The 18,730-nt window shown below is 33.7% G+C and overlaps 1 protein-coding gene across 2 annotated transcripts in view; it reads right to left on the bottom strand.

The window, feature by feature from the left end:
• LOC149788400 (ATR-interacting protein-like) overlaps window positions 1-18,730 on the bottom strand; it is a 73,348-nt gene that overhangs the window by 15,307 nt on the left and 39,311 nt on the right. For both annotated transcript variants that reach the window (XM_089974357.1, XM_089974358.1), the window contains exons 10-13: window positions 18,505-18,647; window positions 17,769-17,860; window positions 15,745-15,831; window positions 10,005-10,233 (exon numbers count right to left, since the gene is read on the bottom strand). In XM_089974357.1, the coding sequence (XP_089830483.1) occupies window positions 10,005-10,233; window positions 15,745-15,831; window positions 17,769-17,860; window positions 18,505-18,647 (551 nt within the window). The remainder of the gene's footprint in view (window positions 1-10,004; window positions 10,234-15,744; window positions 15,832-17,768; window positions 17,861-18,504; window positions 18,648-18,730) is intronic.

Below are 18,730 nucleotides of genomic sequence, written 5' to 3'. Positions count from 1 at the left end.
AACAAATAGATTTGCATTGTCAGACTAAGGAAGAGAAAGAGCAACCTTCATACAATGAAAGCCAAGTCAAATTCTTAAGGCTTGTGTGTGTGATTTGGATTTTTAACGTAGCTTTAACAAGTTTTCAGTCATATCGCTACAATGTCTGTTGTGAAGCAGTTTATAGTGATGCCTAGCACTGGGGCATCATATCACAGACATGTAGCATGATGTCCCACCCAGTCACATTATCTGACACCAGGCCGACCAGTCCTAAAACTAACCTATTAATGCTGAGCGCTAAGTGAGGCAGCTGTTAGTACCATTTTTGTAAGTCTTTGATATGACTTGGCTGGGGATCGAACCCATGACCTCTCGCATCCAAGGTGGATGCTCTAACTACTAGGCCACCAGAGTGGGTCCATTAAGATTTTGTTATCAAGACATGGTATACAGAACAGGTACAAGTGTAGAGATTTCTTTGGCTTGACGGTATTCCTAATTTCTCATGCCAGACCTGCAAAAAAAACTAAATATTTTGTTAAGTTTTATTTAATTATCTCCAGTAGAGTTACACAAATTGTAGTTCCAAACCATGTGGAGCTCAATGGCTTCTTGCTAACACTCAGCTTGATGTAATCCTTAGAAAACAGAATGTAAATTTCATGTGGTGATGAAATTTTCTGAAAATTCTAATAAGCAATAGCTTGAACATGCAGACTTTTCACATAACAAATTATGTGCAGTTTAAAGTGCCTGAGGTACTCCTGTAATGTTAGTCTGGTTCCTAATCAACTCAACTGAATCAAATATGAAAGGCAGATAAAAAATGCGGGCAAGCCAGTGTTCAGATTTTAGTCCATATATTAAGGTTCATTTCTGTAAAATTTACGGAAAATTTTCAGGGTTAAGAGATCTGTTATGCATGAAACATCGCAGTGATTAAATACTGGATATTACCATGTAGTGTACATATAGAGGATCTTAAATGAGTACTCTTTATCACATAGTGTACAAATAAAGCATCTTAAATAAGTACTCATTACCATGCAGTGTACATACAGATGATGTAAGATGAGGACTCATTACCATGTAGTGTATTCTTATGTTACGTGTTTAGGCTCTAATAAAGAGTAACAAAGAAAGAGTGAAAACGACAAGCTTTGAAAAATTTAACAAATAACATATTTCCCTGAGAGAAAAAAAAATGTAAAAATGAAAAATTAAGAACTTACGGTTTTAAGAATCAAATCCAAAAATAATCCAAATTCTTTTTAGAAGTCCTTTTAATGAAATGTACAAATGAATTTGAGTTCGAGTCCCGATGAAAAATCTTGTGTCCAGAGTTCTTTGCTGATTCACAAACAATATTCTGGTGTTTGAATTTCTGAATAAAACTTCAAGAAATGTCTATGTCCAAGAATTCTGTACGAGCACTCAAATATTTCCAGGAAAAAGAAATTATCTTTTAGAATCCAAATAATTTGAATAAAAATTAAAATGTAACTCCAAAATGGTCATCAACAAATACTTTCCAGTGTAAAGGCCCAACTGAGAAATATCTCTCTAAACATCACTATTAAATCTAACTACACCACTCTCTCAATAACTCGCGCCCTGATAACTCGCAAACCCGCTTATAATGAGGTGTCAGGCGTGGATCCCATTTTTTAAACCCGAAAATACCCCAAAAATGTATCCCTATTTGTTGAACCTGAAGAAAATCGCGATCAAAATTGGTAACGGAAACTTTGATGTATTGCTTGTTTTATCGTTGAAAACGGTAGATAGGACCTGAAAATTTTAATCAACACGATGAAGTATCAAATTTAAAAATAACTAATACAACTTTTTACATTTTCTTTCCAAACGACATTCCTAGTACACCGCAATTAATGATATGTAAGGAAATTTCGATCAATGAAAATGTCACTTAATATCCAGTATTTAATCACTGCAATGTAAGATGAGGACTCATTACCATGTAGTGTACATATAGAGGATCTTAAATCCGAGTGGAGGCAGTACTTTAATAAATAAATACAAATTAAATAATTTTTTTATCAATTGAAATTTGTGTTCTAGTTCCATCTTTTAGTTCCTTTTAAGTGTAATCGTCATAAGTGCAATGTGTCCTCTTGTAATTAAACGTAAAATGCGTCAATCTACCATAACAGCTATGTCCGTGAGCGTTTCTCTGAGAACCTAATTAAGTCCTGACTGTGTTTTGATAACTGACTTACAGGAGTATTTGTTGTATTGCTGCACTGAATTAAAAGCTGGCCTCCTTTATATTATCATGTTAATTATGTCTTATGAATAAAGAAAAGGAGGTGGAATAAAAGAAAAGATAAAAGGCACAAAAATCAGACTAACTTAAAATCTAGCGGCCTCGGTCGTATGTCAGGTGAACTCACTTTATTTGATCAATCGAACACTGTAATAAACGTTATTGTTTATGTAACAGAAACTACCTTAAATTAACTGACTCTTTCATAACTGTGATCAAAGATAACAAGGAAGCAAAGTGAAATGAATACTTTGTAAAATAAAAAGCTTGATTTCACAGATACGGACCATTGTGGGCAAGCGAGTTTCAGAGACTTCTTGAACTGGCATTTACATATATCCTCAGGGATGATAAGAAATTTCATTATTACTTCCAATGAAATCGCGACATTAACATTGTACTAATTGAAAAATAAAAAACTGAGTTTTGACATAGACGTGTCACGAAATAAATGTCGCGTGTTTTTGAAAAAAAAAGGAATCTTGTTTGGTGGTGTATCAACAGTTAGTCTAGTTCCCAAATTGTGGACTACCGATTTGGCAAGATACTATAAAATACCACTACGGGAACCAGACTCATCAAGAAAACAAAAAGCAGTGATGTAATACACAGATGTTTTGCGTACATGTGATGGTTGTTCAAACCAAATGGAACGATCATTCATGTGTTGAATATTTTGAGAGAAAAAAGTTATTCAAACAGAATAACTAACAACTTCATTAGAAAAAGCGCATTATTAAAAATTATTATCGACGTGATTGTAAAATGACGATTCAGTCATTAAACAACCCAGTTCCCTAATGCCGCCCCCCCCCATGGTTTTCTTGATGTCAAAGTGAATTTTTTTCTTCAGTTTTTGGAGGTCCCTCGGTAACTCGTGCCTCGTTTATAGTGCGGTCTATGTTTGTGGACCCCATTGTGCCCGAGTTATCGAGGGAGAGGTGTACCTGTGCAATTTTGGAAAACCCAGAATTGCAAAATAGAGGCTGTTTACATATCTGACATTGATAAAAACCAATCATTTTACTCTGAGAATAAAATAGAAATAGAAAGTTGTTTACTTGTCTGTGATTTCTGAATCAAGGTCGGGAACTAAGTCAAAACTAGAAACAGTATTTCTATTATTATGTGTTTATGAAAAGAGTCAGGTCAAACTGACTTTTCTGAAAAAATGCCAAATCAAGTAAACAAGATTACAGTACTTTGACATGTAGTGAAATTAAAATAAGAAGATTTTAAAACTTACAAACAATTAAATTAACTCAAATATACATAACACTTACCCCCATAAAGAAAAAGAAAGATTTAGATGATAAAGCTTTCTTTTCACCAAGGATTAATTTATACATGAGATTAAAATGAACTCTTATAAATTATACAAAGTGTACATGAAATAATACATTTCAATACACAGGAAAGTGCGTCTGCTATTAAATTATCTTTGCCCTTGATGTGCCTGATGTCAATATCATATTAACGTAACAACAAACTCCACCTTAGTAGTCTTTGATTTTAGTTTTCATCTTGCCAATGAAAGTAAGGGGTTGTGGTCATTAAACACAATAGAAGAAGCTGAACTAATGTAAACTTCAAAATGTTGTAATGCCAATATCACAGCCAAACATTCCTTCTTTATTGTTGAATAGTTTCTTTGGTGCTTACTTAATATATTAGAAAATAGCACACTTGATGATCAATTCCATTTTCATCTTCTTCAATCAATACTACTCCAACCCTAACATCACTAGTACCAACAGACAATTTAAATGATTGGCTGAAATTTGGAGCTGTAAGGACTGGCACGCATTTAACTATGGCTTTTAACTTACCAAAAGTCTCCTTACATTTTTCAGTCCAAAGGAACTTGTTTTTCTTACTCAATAAATATGTCAGGGAATTAAAGACAAATTGGAACAAAATTTCCTATAGTATCCAGCCATACCTAAAAATCGCATGTTTCTTTTTATTTACAGGCACAGTGAATTCCGAGATAGTCCTGACCTTAGCATCTACAGGTTTAACTTGTCCATGTCTCACAATATGTCCTAGAAAAGTTACACTAGCATGGCAGAACTCACTATGGATAAATTAATTGTCAAACTTGCATCTTTGAGTCTGTCAAAGAATTTCTGAATTGTCGCTAAATGTTCTTTCCAGGTGTCATTGTAGATGATAACATCATCGATGTAAGTATCACAATTGTCTAGACCAGAGATAATCATATTCATTAGATGTTGAAAAGTACTTGGCGACCCTTTCATCCCAAACAGCATTACTTTATATTGATAAAGTCCCTCTGGAGTCACGAATACCAAAATTTCTTTTGCTCTTTCCTTAAGTGGAATCTGCCAAAATCCTTTCAGATGGTCAAATTTGGTGACATACTTGGCATTTCTGATCTTATTAATACAGTCATCGATTCTTGGTAATGGAAATGAATGTTTTTTACACACTGTTAACTTTCTTATAAGCAATGCACATATGCATAGTTTTATCTGGTTTTGGAACAAGTATGCATGCTGAACTCCAGTCACTTTTACTGGGCTCTATGAAATCATTCTCCAGCAAATACTGAATTTCTTTTTCAAGTAATCCTGTTTGATAGGGTTCATCCTGTAGGAATGATGTTTGATGGGTTTGGAATTTACAATTTCAACATCATGGAAAATTTTGTTTGTTCTTGTAGGAACATCTGGAAATAAGTGCTCATATTCAAATAATAACTGTTCAAGTTATTTCTTTCTTGCTCTTGCAAATGTAAAAGTTTCTGGTCCAGATCTTTCATAATTTATGAATCATGAAAATTTGTCACTCCAATATCAGTAGAATCCGGTGATATTCCTTCACTTAAATCTTCACTGAGTGGGACAGGTACAACTAAATTGATTGCATGTTTGACCTGGCTATCTCTTTCAATATACTGGTACTCGTATAATTTATTTAGATTCCTGGCACATTAATATTATAATTTAACTTGTTCATTTTCTTCTTAACTTTGTAAAGGCCCTAATATTTAATCTGAAGAAAAGTTTGAAGAATGAGCAAGAGACAGAACTCTGTTATCAGACTCAAAGGTTCTCTCCACTGTAGTTCTGTCAAACCATAATTTCACTTTTGACTCAAACTGCTGGATGCCAAATTCAAGCATAATAGTCTGGAAAGTTCCAAACCTAAACTTTGACCCTTGACCCAACTGGACAAATGTGGGAAGGCCAAATTGAGTATCAAAACTTTATGAACGCTTTTACTATTGTTTTAGATTTAATATTCCTCAAAGGAATTGCTTCTGGAAACCTTGTTGACGCACACATAATGGTCAACAGATATTGGTTACCTCACTTGGTCTTAGGTAAGGGACCAACACAATCTATCATAATTCTACTAAATGGTTTGTCAGAAGCAGGAATAGCTTGTAGATGAGCCTTAGGTATCTTCTGATTAGGTTTTCCTACCATCTGAAAAGTATGACAAGATCTACAGTATTGACAAACAACACTTTGATTTTTGGCCAACAGCAGTGAGTCAAGATCTTGTGATAAGTCTTATTAATCCCTAAATGACCAGCCAAATAAGTTTCATGGGCCAGACTAAGTATTTCCTGTCTGTAAGTTTGGAATTACAATGTGATAGTTCACTGACCACTCATCACCAGCAGTTACCTCAGAAAGTCTCTATTTTCTCATAAGAATTCCATTTTTAATGAAATAGCAGACAGGTACTGCAGTGGCTTCACTTTTACTAATGGCCATTTGAAACAAACAGGAGCTCTCAGGATCTTTATCCTGTTCAACAAAAAGTGATTGTCATTTGTCAACCTGATTAGAATAAAGAGAATTGAGTAGTTAAAAGAAGATCACTGTGATCAATACCTTCTGATTGATCCAAACAAGGAGTGAAAGTGACCTCATCAAAAGCCTGACCAATATATGTGTCAGCTAAAGGATTACTTTCCATATCAACATAATTCTCAAGAGCTTTCTTTGCACAGGCTGGGAATAAATCAGGGAATTCTTTTTCAATTGGATTGACTTTCCTAGTAACAAATGAATGCCCTCAATGGGTAAAGCAGACACTGTTCTGACTGTTATGGGTCCTGAGACTAAGTCTGATGACAAATTTACACACTGGAGGGGAACATTAACAAAGCCGTACTTTACTCCCTGAATAAAAACACTTTCATTAGAAGAAGACTTCTCAGAAAATGGCAAAGTACCTGACAATAAAAGACTCTGAGAAGCTCCTGTACCCCTTAAAATTTTAATAGGGATAGGACTGGCCAAATCACCCAAGAGTTATATAGAACCCTTTGATATGAATGGTTCATAATTCTCCATAATAAAATCAGACTGGCGGTTATTAGACCGAATATGTGTTGCTCTCAATACATGACCATGACCTTGACTTCTTAGAAACAAGAGCATTTGGAATATGTCTGTCTTGATTCTACTGCCAATTTTTGAATTTGTAGCAACCAGAAATAACGTGCCCTTTCTTCTTTTAATAGGTACACATAGGAAAAGACAATATCTTTTATCAAGCTTATCTTAAACTTGATATTGTGCCAGTTTTAGTTTTAGAATGGCTTGTATTAGGCTGAAATGCTTTTCTGCCAGAGTTAAAGAATACTCATCAGCAGCACTAGCAGCATTTTCCAAGGTTTCGATCTTATTCTTGTCAAGATAAGTCTTAATGTCACTACAAACAAAGCTCTTACACTCTTCAACCAATATAAGTTGTTTGAGACTTTTGTAACCTTTATTAACCTTTCTAGAAAAGCACCACCTATCAAATTGTCATGCTTTTTCCCATGCGAATTAGACACAGGTTTGGTCAGCTTTTTTTTAATATACAGTTTCTGAATATTTGCCAATAAGCCTCAGAGACTAACTCATAACCCATCAAGAGAAGGTCCTTAACTACATCATAGTCAGCACTCTGCTCTAGTAACAGTGAAATGTAAATATCACGAGCTATACCAGTGAGTACACATTGTAATAATTGAGTCCAATGCTCCCTTGGCCATTTAAAATTTTCAGCAACTTTTTCAAAATAAAGAAAATATTTGTCTACATCTTTTTCTCTAAAAGGGGCACTAACCTAAATATTTGCAACATCAAAACTTAAATTTGTATTTGAAGTGGGAAAGTGCTGTTCACTTGCCGGATCCATTTAGTTTATTCTAAATTGATATTTCCTCTTTCTCCCTTTCACATTTGTTCCTTTTGTAATTGCATTTGACTTTCTTTCTCTCTTTCTTCCAATTGCATTTATTTTTCTTTCTCTTTCCTGTCTTCCTCTCTCCTCTTTCTCAAACTGTAACTGCATTTGTTTTTCTTTCTCTTTCCTTTTTATCTCTCTCCTCTTTCCTCAAATTATAGCTGCATTTGTTTTTCTTCTTTTTGTAAAAACCTTTGTTCTATTTCTTTCTCCATTTTCATTTGTTCTTTCTCTTTCTCCAATTGCAACTGCATTTGTTTTTCTTCTTTATATTTCTGAAGTTCCAGCTTCCTCAACTACAATTCCATCTTGTATTTTAATTCTAATTCCTTTACTTTTATGTCAGAGTATGATACAGACTTACTGATCAAAACCAAAGTATTTTTATCCAAAACATTCTTTTCTACCAATTACTGGGCCATAATATTTTTTAATTTCTTGCTTTGTTATGGAAGCTTTTGCCTTAGAAAGAATATATTTTCCGGCAAGTTGAATCAATTCATCTTTTTTCAAAAGGTCAAATTGGTCCTGAGTAGGACATGAAAGAAAGATTTCCACTTCTGATGACATTTTAGAAAAAACTTGCCAATTTCACTAAAGATTTCAAATGTGTAAAAGAATGCTTGCGATTTTTAAAATTTAAAAAAGGAAAATTTAAATTTTAAAAAAAACAAAGTTTTCTGAAAAAATAGTTAGCCAAAATTCAAATATCCTGGATGAGCACCCAATTTCTTATGTTACATGTTTAGGCTCTAATAAACAGTAACAACGAAAGAGTGAAAACAACAAGCTTTGAAAAATGTAACAAATAATTTATTTCCCTGGAAAAAAAAATGTAAAAATGAAAATATAAGAACTTGCACTTTTAAAAATCAAATCCAAAAATAATCCAAGAATAATCCACAAATTAAATTTTAGAAGTCTTAGCAATGAAATGTTCTAATGAATTTGGGTTCGAGTCCCAACGAAAAATCCAAGATGGAAGTTGAAGAGTATATTAAGTTGAGAGTTTAGAGTTATATCTCTTTGCACACATGAACATATAAATTACACTGCTTGTTAAATCCATGAGAAAGGCAAATTTGTAGTTGTCATTCTTTTCCTTTGCTAGATTTGACATTGTAAATATCGGAAGCAGATACATAGTATTTTCCTTCTATGTGAATACATGCATAGTCATGCATACACCCCTTAGCTGCAAATGGAATTGTCCAGGAACTTGAAATGACTGTCGAGCATGATCATCTTTTACAATGAAAACTTCCGCATGGAGTGACGCACACTGACGATAATGGTGTTAGGGCCCCCTGGGCATAATCAGGTTTGAAATTATAAATCAATAAATGAACTAAGTTCTGAACATCTTTTATCTCATTTGTTCTTTTCGTTTTTTAAATCAGTAGTGGGTACAAACAAACGTATGTATATTCAGACTTTAACAAGAGTATTCGCGATTCAAAAGACTGAAATATCCCGATTCATTATAGCCTTTTAAAAATTATTTGACTCATTTACTTAATTAAAATCAAAATTGTTAACACCCTTATTGCCTGCTATGTTAACTATTAACACGGCCTTTCTGAATGCATTTGAATAACAAATTTGTCATATTTCTTATCTAATTTGTCAAGTGTATGCCTTCTGTAATGCAAAATATGAAAGTTATAATTAAAATATATTTCTAATTAATGTATATCCACACACTGTATATTGCTGTTTGTCTTTTATACTGTTGTTTCTATTGTCATTTTAATGTTTCTGATCTGTATTGTTTTAATGTGAAAAAAAGAGTTATGTACTATTTGTGTCAGTCTATTTTAATATGTTGAACTTGTTTTATGCTGCATCTGTCAAACAGCTGTTTAAAACTGATCAAGAGCTACAGCTGTCAAATAGCTGTTTAAAACTGATCAAGAGCTACAGCTCTGTCAAATAGCTGTTTAAAACTGATCAAGGGCTAAAACTGTAAAATACTGTCAGAAAACGCTCAGCATTTAACTCATTTGAGATATTACTTGGATACGTCCATGTACTTTATCTGGATAGCACCTGACAAAAAAAAAATGTACATGTCTGAGCTGTAACAATAATACGATTTTACCAAACTTTAAGATGGACAACAGATATAAGATATATGAAATAAAATTCATATTACAAATTGTATCACCTCTGTCTGCGGCGGTTCGAGTCTAAGATTCAGCCAATGTGGGCATGTGAGAAAGCTTGCCAGTAGCTTCTCGTGGGTCGGTGGTTCTTTCCGGGGTTTTCCGGGTTCTTCCTCCACCATTAATACTGGCCGCCATGTATAGCCTATCGTGCTGAAAAATGGCGTTAAACCCCACAACAACAACAACAACAACAACAAATTGTATCATATACTTTCAAATTTGCCAGCTTGTTACAAGGAGCTGGAATTAACTTTTTCTGCCTGTTGTCTCATTAGGTGAACACCACAAATGGGTGGTGAAATGAAAAGCTGGAGGAGCACAAAATATTGTGTACCACTGAGTATACTTACACTCTTCTTCTTTGTCCGACAAGGTCTTGAATATCTGAGAAAGTTCACTGATCAAGTTTACATACTGGTGTTCCACCTTGAATCTGTGGTCCATGAAGTTTGTGTCATGTTGATAAAGCAGATGTAAAAACTGTAAACCCTTCTGCAGTATTTCTAGACTACTTCTAGACCCCTTACTTTGGTGATATACCATCACAGAATGAAGGATAAGAACTAGTGTCTGTACAATCTGGGGAATAAAAAAAGGACATTTAAGACAAAAACATAATTTTCACAAAAAGAATGTTTTGCATACAAATGTTGATTTCTTCTTTTATTCTTACGTTATATAATGAAGCAAGCTCGATTATGAATTGTGTAATTTAACTTCTAATACTGATGATGTCTAAGAAACAAGCAAGTAATTACAAAATAAATTAAATAATATCAAACACTCCTATACCTGGTTATCAGTTAAAATGTATGCAGGGCCCTGGCTTAAAGCCTTCAGCATTTTCATATTCAGCACCCTAAAAAATCCAAACACCACTAATATCCTGCATGACTTGAAATCACAGGTTGGTTCCAACCATAAATATACCAATTTAATCTCTTGATGGGTGCCAAATTCAAGTCAGTGTCTCAGCTTCAGTTTCGTGTCACACTGGTCAATGCACTCTATAAAAAAATTATTTAATTAATCATCCCATTAGTTAACAGATATTGTTTAGATATGACCCTTTAATGATTGCCCCAGACTTGGGAGGTCCCAGGTTCGAAACCCCAGCAGTCATACCAAAGACTTATAAAAATAGTATGAGCAGCTGCCTTGCTTGGCACTCAGCATTAAGAGGTTAGTGTTAGGACTGGTCGGCCTGGTGGCAGGATAATGTGACTGGGTGGGACATTAGGCCACATGTCTGCAGTGACAGACATCACTATAAACTTAAACACTACAGATATTGTAGCAATATGACTCAAACTGTTAAAGCTACATTAAAAATCCCAAAACACCCCCTCTTCATTGATAAGACAAAAGTGAATATATATATATATATATATATATATCCCTATTGACAGGACTCTACATACAGGTGAGACATTTTAATCAGTGTAGGTTTTAGAGAAATTACTTAATGAAACTGTACAAGTCCAACTTAAAAAAACATAGACCAACATCAGCCATCACATAATACATAATTTCTATTAGTACTCCTAACAAACCACATAGACCCTGATTTGCTGATGCATTACACAATGGTAGATCCAGATATGTGCAGTTTGCAGTTGTACTCTTATATAAAGCATGTACATATTGCAAGGCAACAAGTGTCAGTGTTTATATTTTAAACTTTGAAACAATGCTGAGCTTACAAATGAATGGCATCTTTTAAAAGAATAAAGCACTACTTCGACCCATCAACTGTTCAAACCATAGCATATCACTAATCTGAGTTACTTTCTTTTATTTATCAAATAATGTATGTTAACTTTGTCTTAATGAAAAGCTTTTTGCAATACACTAGGTCACTGTCCGGAAAATGATTTTGTTCAATACACTAGGTCACTGTCCGGAAAATGATTTTGTTCAATACACTAGGTCACTGTCTGGAAAATGATTTTGTTCAATACACTAGGTCACTGTCTGGAAAATGATTTTGTTCAATACACTAGGTCACTGTCTGGAAAATGATTAGGTTCAATACAGTAGGTCACTGTCTGGAAAATGATTTTGTTCAATACACTAGGTCACTGTCTGGAAAATGATTTTGTTCAATACACTAGGTCACTGTCTGGAAAATGATTAGGTTCAATACACTAGGTCACTGTCTGGAAAATGATTTTGTTCAATACACTAGGTCACTGTCTGGAAAATGATTTGGTACAATACACTAGGTCACTGTCTAGAAAATGATTAGGTTCAATACACTAGGTCACTGTCTGGAAAATGATTTTGTTCAATACACTAGGTCACTGTCTGGAAAATGATTTTGTTCAATACACTAGGTCACTGTCTGGAAAATGATTTTGTACATCCGTTCAATACACAAAGGTCACTGTCTGGAAAATGATTTTGTTCAATACACTAGGTCACTGTCTGGAAAATGATTTGTTACAATACACTAGGTCACTGTCTAGAAAATGATTAGGTTCAATACACTAGGTCACTGTCTGGAAAATGATTTTGTTCAATACACTAGGTCACTGTCTGGAAAATGATTAGGTTCAATACACTAGGTCACTGTCTGGAAAATGATTAGGTTCAATACACTAGGTCGCTGTCTAGAAAATGATTTGGTACAATACACTAGGTCACTGTCTAGAAAATGATTAGGTTCAATACACTAGGTCACTGTCTGGAAAATGATTTTGTTCAATACAATAGGTCACTGTCAGGAAAATGATTTGGCACAATACACTAGGTCACTGTCTGGAAAATGATTTGGTACAATTCATACAAAAAGTTTTGCATGTCATTGGAAAATATAATCAAATTTTTGCAGCCAGAATTTTCTTTTCCATAACACTGTGAGATTTCAAAGTTTTGCTGCACACATATAACGAAGTAATAAACATCTCAGCATGTAAAAGAACTTGTTAGAACATGATGTGGAACTGATGTTATAGTCTGAAAGAGAACGAGTCTCTTATAGTCTACACAGATTGCAACAGTTACATCATGCAAGTTTCACTCACTAAAACGTCAAATTTATCACTTTTAAATACTGTTATTGAAGACCCTAATAATTCTAAATAATCAATTTAATAAATCTGTGTCACTAATAAAAATGAAACCCTTCTGGACCAAAACTTTTCCATTTTTTAATAAATATTAACTATGTCAACTGACATCCTAAAAGCAAAGATTGAATCTGGTCCTAAGAGTAAATAATCTTGAGAGATTTCAATATCTGATACATTGAATGACTTGTGCAAAAACTGTCCTAGTTGATCAATAAGTCTATCACTGCTGACTTAAGATTAAAATTGATACTACTCAAAAGGTTACAAAGCAAACTGCAATCTGATTAAAAGCATCACAACTCAAAAGGTTACAAAAACAAACTGCAATCTAATTAAAAGTGACACAACTCAAAAGTGTTAAAAATACCCTTGCAATCTGATTAAAAGTGACACAATTTCAATAATGTTACAAAAAAACCGCAATCTGATTAAAAGCGAAACAACTGAAAAGTGTTAAAAATATACTCCTGCAATCTAATTAAAAGTGACACAATTTCAATTGCGTTACAATAAAAACATGCAATCTGATTAAAAGCGATACAACTCAAAAGTGTTTAAAAAAAACCTGCAATCTGCTTAAAATAGAGTTCTACTTACAGTAAGTAGATTTGACAGGTACTGACAAAAGTTCATATTCTGGGAACTTTTGGAATTCCCAATTCACTTATTTTAGTAACCTATTCAAATAAGCATTAGAAATGTTTTTTTCTGAAACAAGTACAGTGGAACCCCGCTATAACGCGCCCCGCCATAACGCGAATTCGGATATAACGCGGTCGTAGCATGGCTCCCGAAATTTCGTATATTCATTGACACATGGAGAAAAAAAATTTGGAGAAAAGTAAAAAAAAAAAACAACAAGAAATTAACTTCATTTTGGGCATGAGATTAGTTGTGACTTTTAAAATAATATGATCGTGGCATGGTTCCTGAAATTTGAAATTCATTTACGTGTATTTTTATCGGACCGTGAAAATATTTGTTTAACGTACGAGAAATAGTGTGTAAAACGTTTATTATAATTTGGTGGAAGAATTCGCGTATGACTTTTAATAATAAACGATCGGAACTTAACAATTTATCCAGGATCTTTAAGTGATTTTGGAGAAGTGATCGTGTATGAATTCTAAAATAATACGATATATATAACGTACGAGAAATAGTGTGTACAACGCTTGGCTTCTGAAATTTATCAATTTGAACAGGTTGTGGTGAAGCTCCGTATTCTACTCTAGAAGAGAAAACTGGTTTAATTAGGTTTTTGAATTGTTAAGCCGAAGTAAACATTATCGGAAGTGTTACTTATTACGGATCCATGAGTAAAGCCAGTAAATCGTCTTTGTGATTGTCTTCCATGAAATCTGTATACAGTCGTTGCTCAAACAATAGCTGACATGGGCTTCTTATTTAACTGCAATCACAGCCAAGCAGCAGACAAAGCTGTGGTTGATACAAGAGTCGCACAATTTAATAAACATCAAAGGACGAAAGCCGCCAACATGTATGCTGTGCTTGGCGGTGTGATCAAACAACAAACAGTTGAAAGTAAATAATATCCACTTTATTATCTGTAAATTAAAAGGGTATGAAATTGTACATCCGTTCAGCTTAATTTTGTTTTATATAAAAAGTGATTCGTAACCATTGCAGGCCTTCATTACTTAGTTATCGAGCTTTATCTGTGTACGTTGTTTGCTTATATAAAAAAATATTTTACTGTTATGGAAAAGCAAGTTCAAAAACGCAAGTCGTTTTCTGCTAAAGAGAAACTGTATGCCCTAGATCAACTAAAGAAGGGCAGACAACAAACTCAGCTTGCCAGAGATCTAGGAATCAGCGAGTCCACTTTGCGAGGGTGGAAAACAGATGAAGGAAAGCTCCGTAGTCTACCCAACATTCTTGAAGAGGAAACTGGTTTACAGTGTAAAAGGGTTAAGTTAGCTAATGACAATGTCCTAGATTCAGCTTTGTACCAATGGTTTGTACAAGCTCGCTCAGAAGGTGTTCCAATTTCTGGCCCAATTCTGAAAGCCCAAGCAGAGAAATTTGATCGCCGTATCAATGGAGATGATTCCAAATTTAAGGCGAGTAAGTTCGCGGCAAAGAAGCAAACGTCATTGGATATATTTTTCAAGAAATGATGAAATTTAAATTTGGAACCACACTGACTTTGCACTTTGCGCAACGATTAATTTAGCAGTTTTCACATGTTTCTTTTGATGTTCACAAAATCTGAAATAAAAGTTATTTGCACGCTGAAATCATGCATTGATTGTTAATTATTCTTGCAGTTGTCGCATATGATAAAATTTTAGCGGTATGAAATTTGTACAGACACCGTATGTAGACCCGGGAATAGCTGCATGCAATGACCGTACGATATCAGACGGCAAGTAAATGGTTTCAATATTTTGTTCATCCTATATTTTACACGACGAATTCAGACTATTACAAAATTATTGAATATTTTAAATCTGTACGATTTTCAATTAAATTACATCCATTATGGATGAACTGCATGCCACGACGGCACGGTAGCATACGGTGTTGATACACTTTTCATGATATAGCGATAGTCTGGTATTATCGGTCAATCTGTATTATCGTTCAAACAAATAAAAATTAGTAAATGTTTTTAATGCACAGTAATAACCTATAAATATATTAGCCATATATTAGCCATCGATTATTTTGAATATATCTTAATTAATGCATTCCAGTTAATATTCATCTGATGATAAGCCGACTTTTGATCATTGTACATGTATACACGTATATGTTCTTGGAAAAAAAGTTAAATATTGTGAAACCCCGCATTAACGCGACCCCGCTTTTAACACGATCCGATTTTATGGACCCCGATCATCGCATTATAGCGGGGTTCCACTGTAGTTCACTTTCATGGATGTGAAAGCTGTAATTTGACCAGCTAATTGTCAGCAGAACACGACATCATACTGGCATCTGTCAGATCTTCATTATATTGGGGATCAAGATTTTAATCAAACTGACTAACCTGTAAACAACAATTACAATCGGATTCCAGTATAATTACTCTTCCTCCCCTGTGACAGCCTGTGATATTGGACATGATTTCAATGATCTGAAAATGAAATAAACAAATTCAGTTATGACTTAGATACAGAATTTTTTCTTCTTTTATTCTTGTCTGCAAAGTCTGCTGACAATACTTATAGAATATAAATATAAAAGTCTAATATGTATATGGCAAAAGTTTGAAACTCCCTATTACTGAAGCATTATGTATGTGGCGTATGGTGTAAAGTTCTAATAGATTACACAGATCCAGAAGTTCCAATGTTTTTTAAAATTCACGTAGCCTTTACATATTTGTTGATAGTCAGAAATTATTTATTTAAACAGAACAGCACAGAAACTTCTTTCAGAGGTATAGGATAGAGGCCCACAGAACAATGACAATTACAGTGAATTTATTTACTTAAGCACACCAAATTGTTTTATCAAGATTCAAAATTTAAATATATTTTTAGTAATTAAAGCAGTATCCAGTATTATACAAGCAGTGACACACCTAATGTATGTAAATAAATACAATGAACCATTTTATAGATATTCTTAATATTTAATATAACTGTGAAGCTTGGCTAGTTGTTGCAACTATGAAAACAAAATAAATTGTAAAAAATATCAATTTTCTTATCTCTTCCCTATAAAATGTGAGAAATATATAGACTGATCATTTCCATTATTCAATGTAACTATAAGGTATACAAATGCTGTTTTCTTAACCTGTTGTACGAGCCCAAAAAAAGAATACACATCATTCAATTAATATTTTTGTGATCAAACCCTCTCTTCCCTATTGATATTCTCATGTAAGCCTCTGTTGTGAATCTGTAGCTGGAACACCTAATCTGAGCAAGGATTTCCTTAAATGGAATGCCATATCATTACTCAAGTATATTTCAATGTTCGAGAAGGTTTTATTGAAAGTTTGCATAATTAACAATTTCATGTGCATTAGTTCATTGTTAATGCAACACTGATCATCGATAAATTCATAAATCAATTCCTATACATAATTCAAATCCTATTTGTGTCCAAAATATTATAATTTATATAGAATTTCCAGTGCTTGTAACTGATAAAATTGTCCAATAATTATCACAACTATGATTTAAAAAATATCATTTATTTTATTACATATTATTAATTGAACTCAACATTTTCCACCTATATTTTTCAAAAATAAAATAAGGCTGAATATTTATTACCTACATTATCTTGTGAATGTGCTTTAAGTCGACAAGAATATTCAATGATAAAAAATATGACAATGTTTTGATCTGAAAAATTAAGAGAATCAATTGTAAAAGAAAATTAAAATAAAAGGAACATAAATGTAACAAACTATTATACACTGAACAATTACATGACAAAACAAAGGCTATTCATAGAGTGAGAAAAAAATTATTTTGACCCCCATACTGTTGACCTTTTGACCCCCAAAACTGATAGGCTTCTTCCTTACACCAAGTGCAAGCCATCCACAAAATTTGGTAACTGTAGAAGGTGGATAATTTCAGGTATTGCGCAGAATGAAATTGCTAGCAGATAAGCTAAGAGATGGGAAACATCATAACACACTACACCTTATGGCAGGCATAAAAAAAACATTGCAATAAGTTAGGTCTTTATACTAATGGTGGGTGATAACAGTAATTTCTCAAAATAAAAAAGGTCAGAAGGTCTCAGGAATTACTTAGCAACAATCTATAATTCACAAAATGTAATTCTGTTACATGTTGATATTGAACAATGGGACTAAATTAGAAAAGCTGATAGGTCATAAAATAAGCTTCAAAACAGGCAGTATATTGTCAGAAGTGATTTTGTTATAAGTGGTGTTTGTTGAAAATTGCCCAGAGGGGCAGATTTTTTTCGCTCAATGCATAGGTTTTACTTTTTCTAGCTAATGAACTTTGTTCTTTTTGCTATTTGTGTTTTTTAAAACCTCTGGCTAGACAAGCAATAGCTCAATGTGTCATGGGATCTTACCACAAAATACATCTTCATTTGAATAGCACTGATGTCCTCTCCTCGTCCCACATTTAAGCAGGAGGTGTACAGTACACTTAAGACACAGTCAGCTGAAATGCAAAAGGCAAAACTATATATTAATCTTCAACCTGTAGGTTATTATTAAAAATATAAAATATTGTTGCTGTTGATTTTTTCTTTTTATAGAGGTGGCCAGTATAAGGATGTTTTACTAGCATCAGAATGACCCTCATGTGATAATGATATGTGGCCAGTCTGCTGTGAAAGCTAGATTACGGAGGGACTGGTTTGAGAAATTTCAAGTCTTTATACATGTACTGCTATTGTACAAGTGAGATAGGAAGATTCCTTCACCCAAGGCAAGTTGTGTTCCACAAGAGCAAAGTGTTCATTATACCAAGTCAAACAAGAAAAGAAAACCACGACCATATGACAGAGATATAAATGAATGTAGCATGAGAGCATGAGGGAGACATGATGTTATGCCATTCACTTGGCATTTTAGTGATCCAAAGTTAATTCCTGAAACTGGATTGTTTAAGTCATGGTGGTATCCCATCCAAAACTGGTGCTATTTTCAACCTCACAGATCACTGTATGACCCTAACTCCCAGGTCTGTGTGTTAAGTTAATCTGTTTGTGTAAACTCAAAAAATCATCCTTAACTAAAGTTTGCAATTACTTGTTGTACAACTAATATTGTAATAAATGAAGTTTATTTTGAAAGACTTACCCGAGTTTTTACAGAAAGAAGAAACCATAAGGTTACTCCTAGTTAGTGCCCTCAGCAGATACAGGCTGTGTAGGACAACAGTTGGCTCTGTCTCATACTCTAGACAGTTCAACAGGATCTCATCGGACAACACTGGCAGCAAGCTGAAATTAGACTTTAAGTAAAGGACAACTTGTCTTTGAAATATAGTAATGGGGACATAATAATTTTTCCATAACAATCAGGT

The sequence above is a fragment of the Sinohyriopsis cumingii genome, chromosome 11 (assembly GCF_028554795.1).
Source record: "Sinohyriopsis cumingii isolate HCF-2022 chromosome 11, ASM2855479v2, whole genome shotgun sequence".
Taxonomy (NCBI): Eukaryota; Metazoa; Mollusca; class Bivalvia; order Unionida; family Unionidae; genus Sinohyriopsis; species Sinohyriopsis cumingii.
Note: the sequence above shows the minus strand (reverse complement) of the source record. Positions and strands in the feature narration are given on the sequence as shown.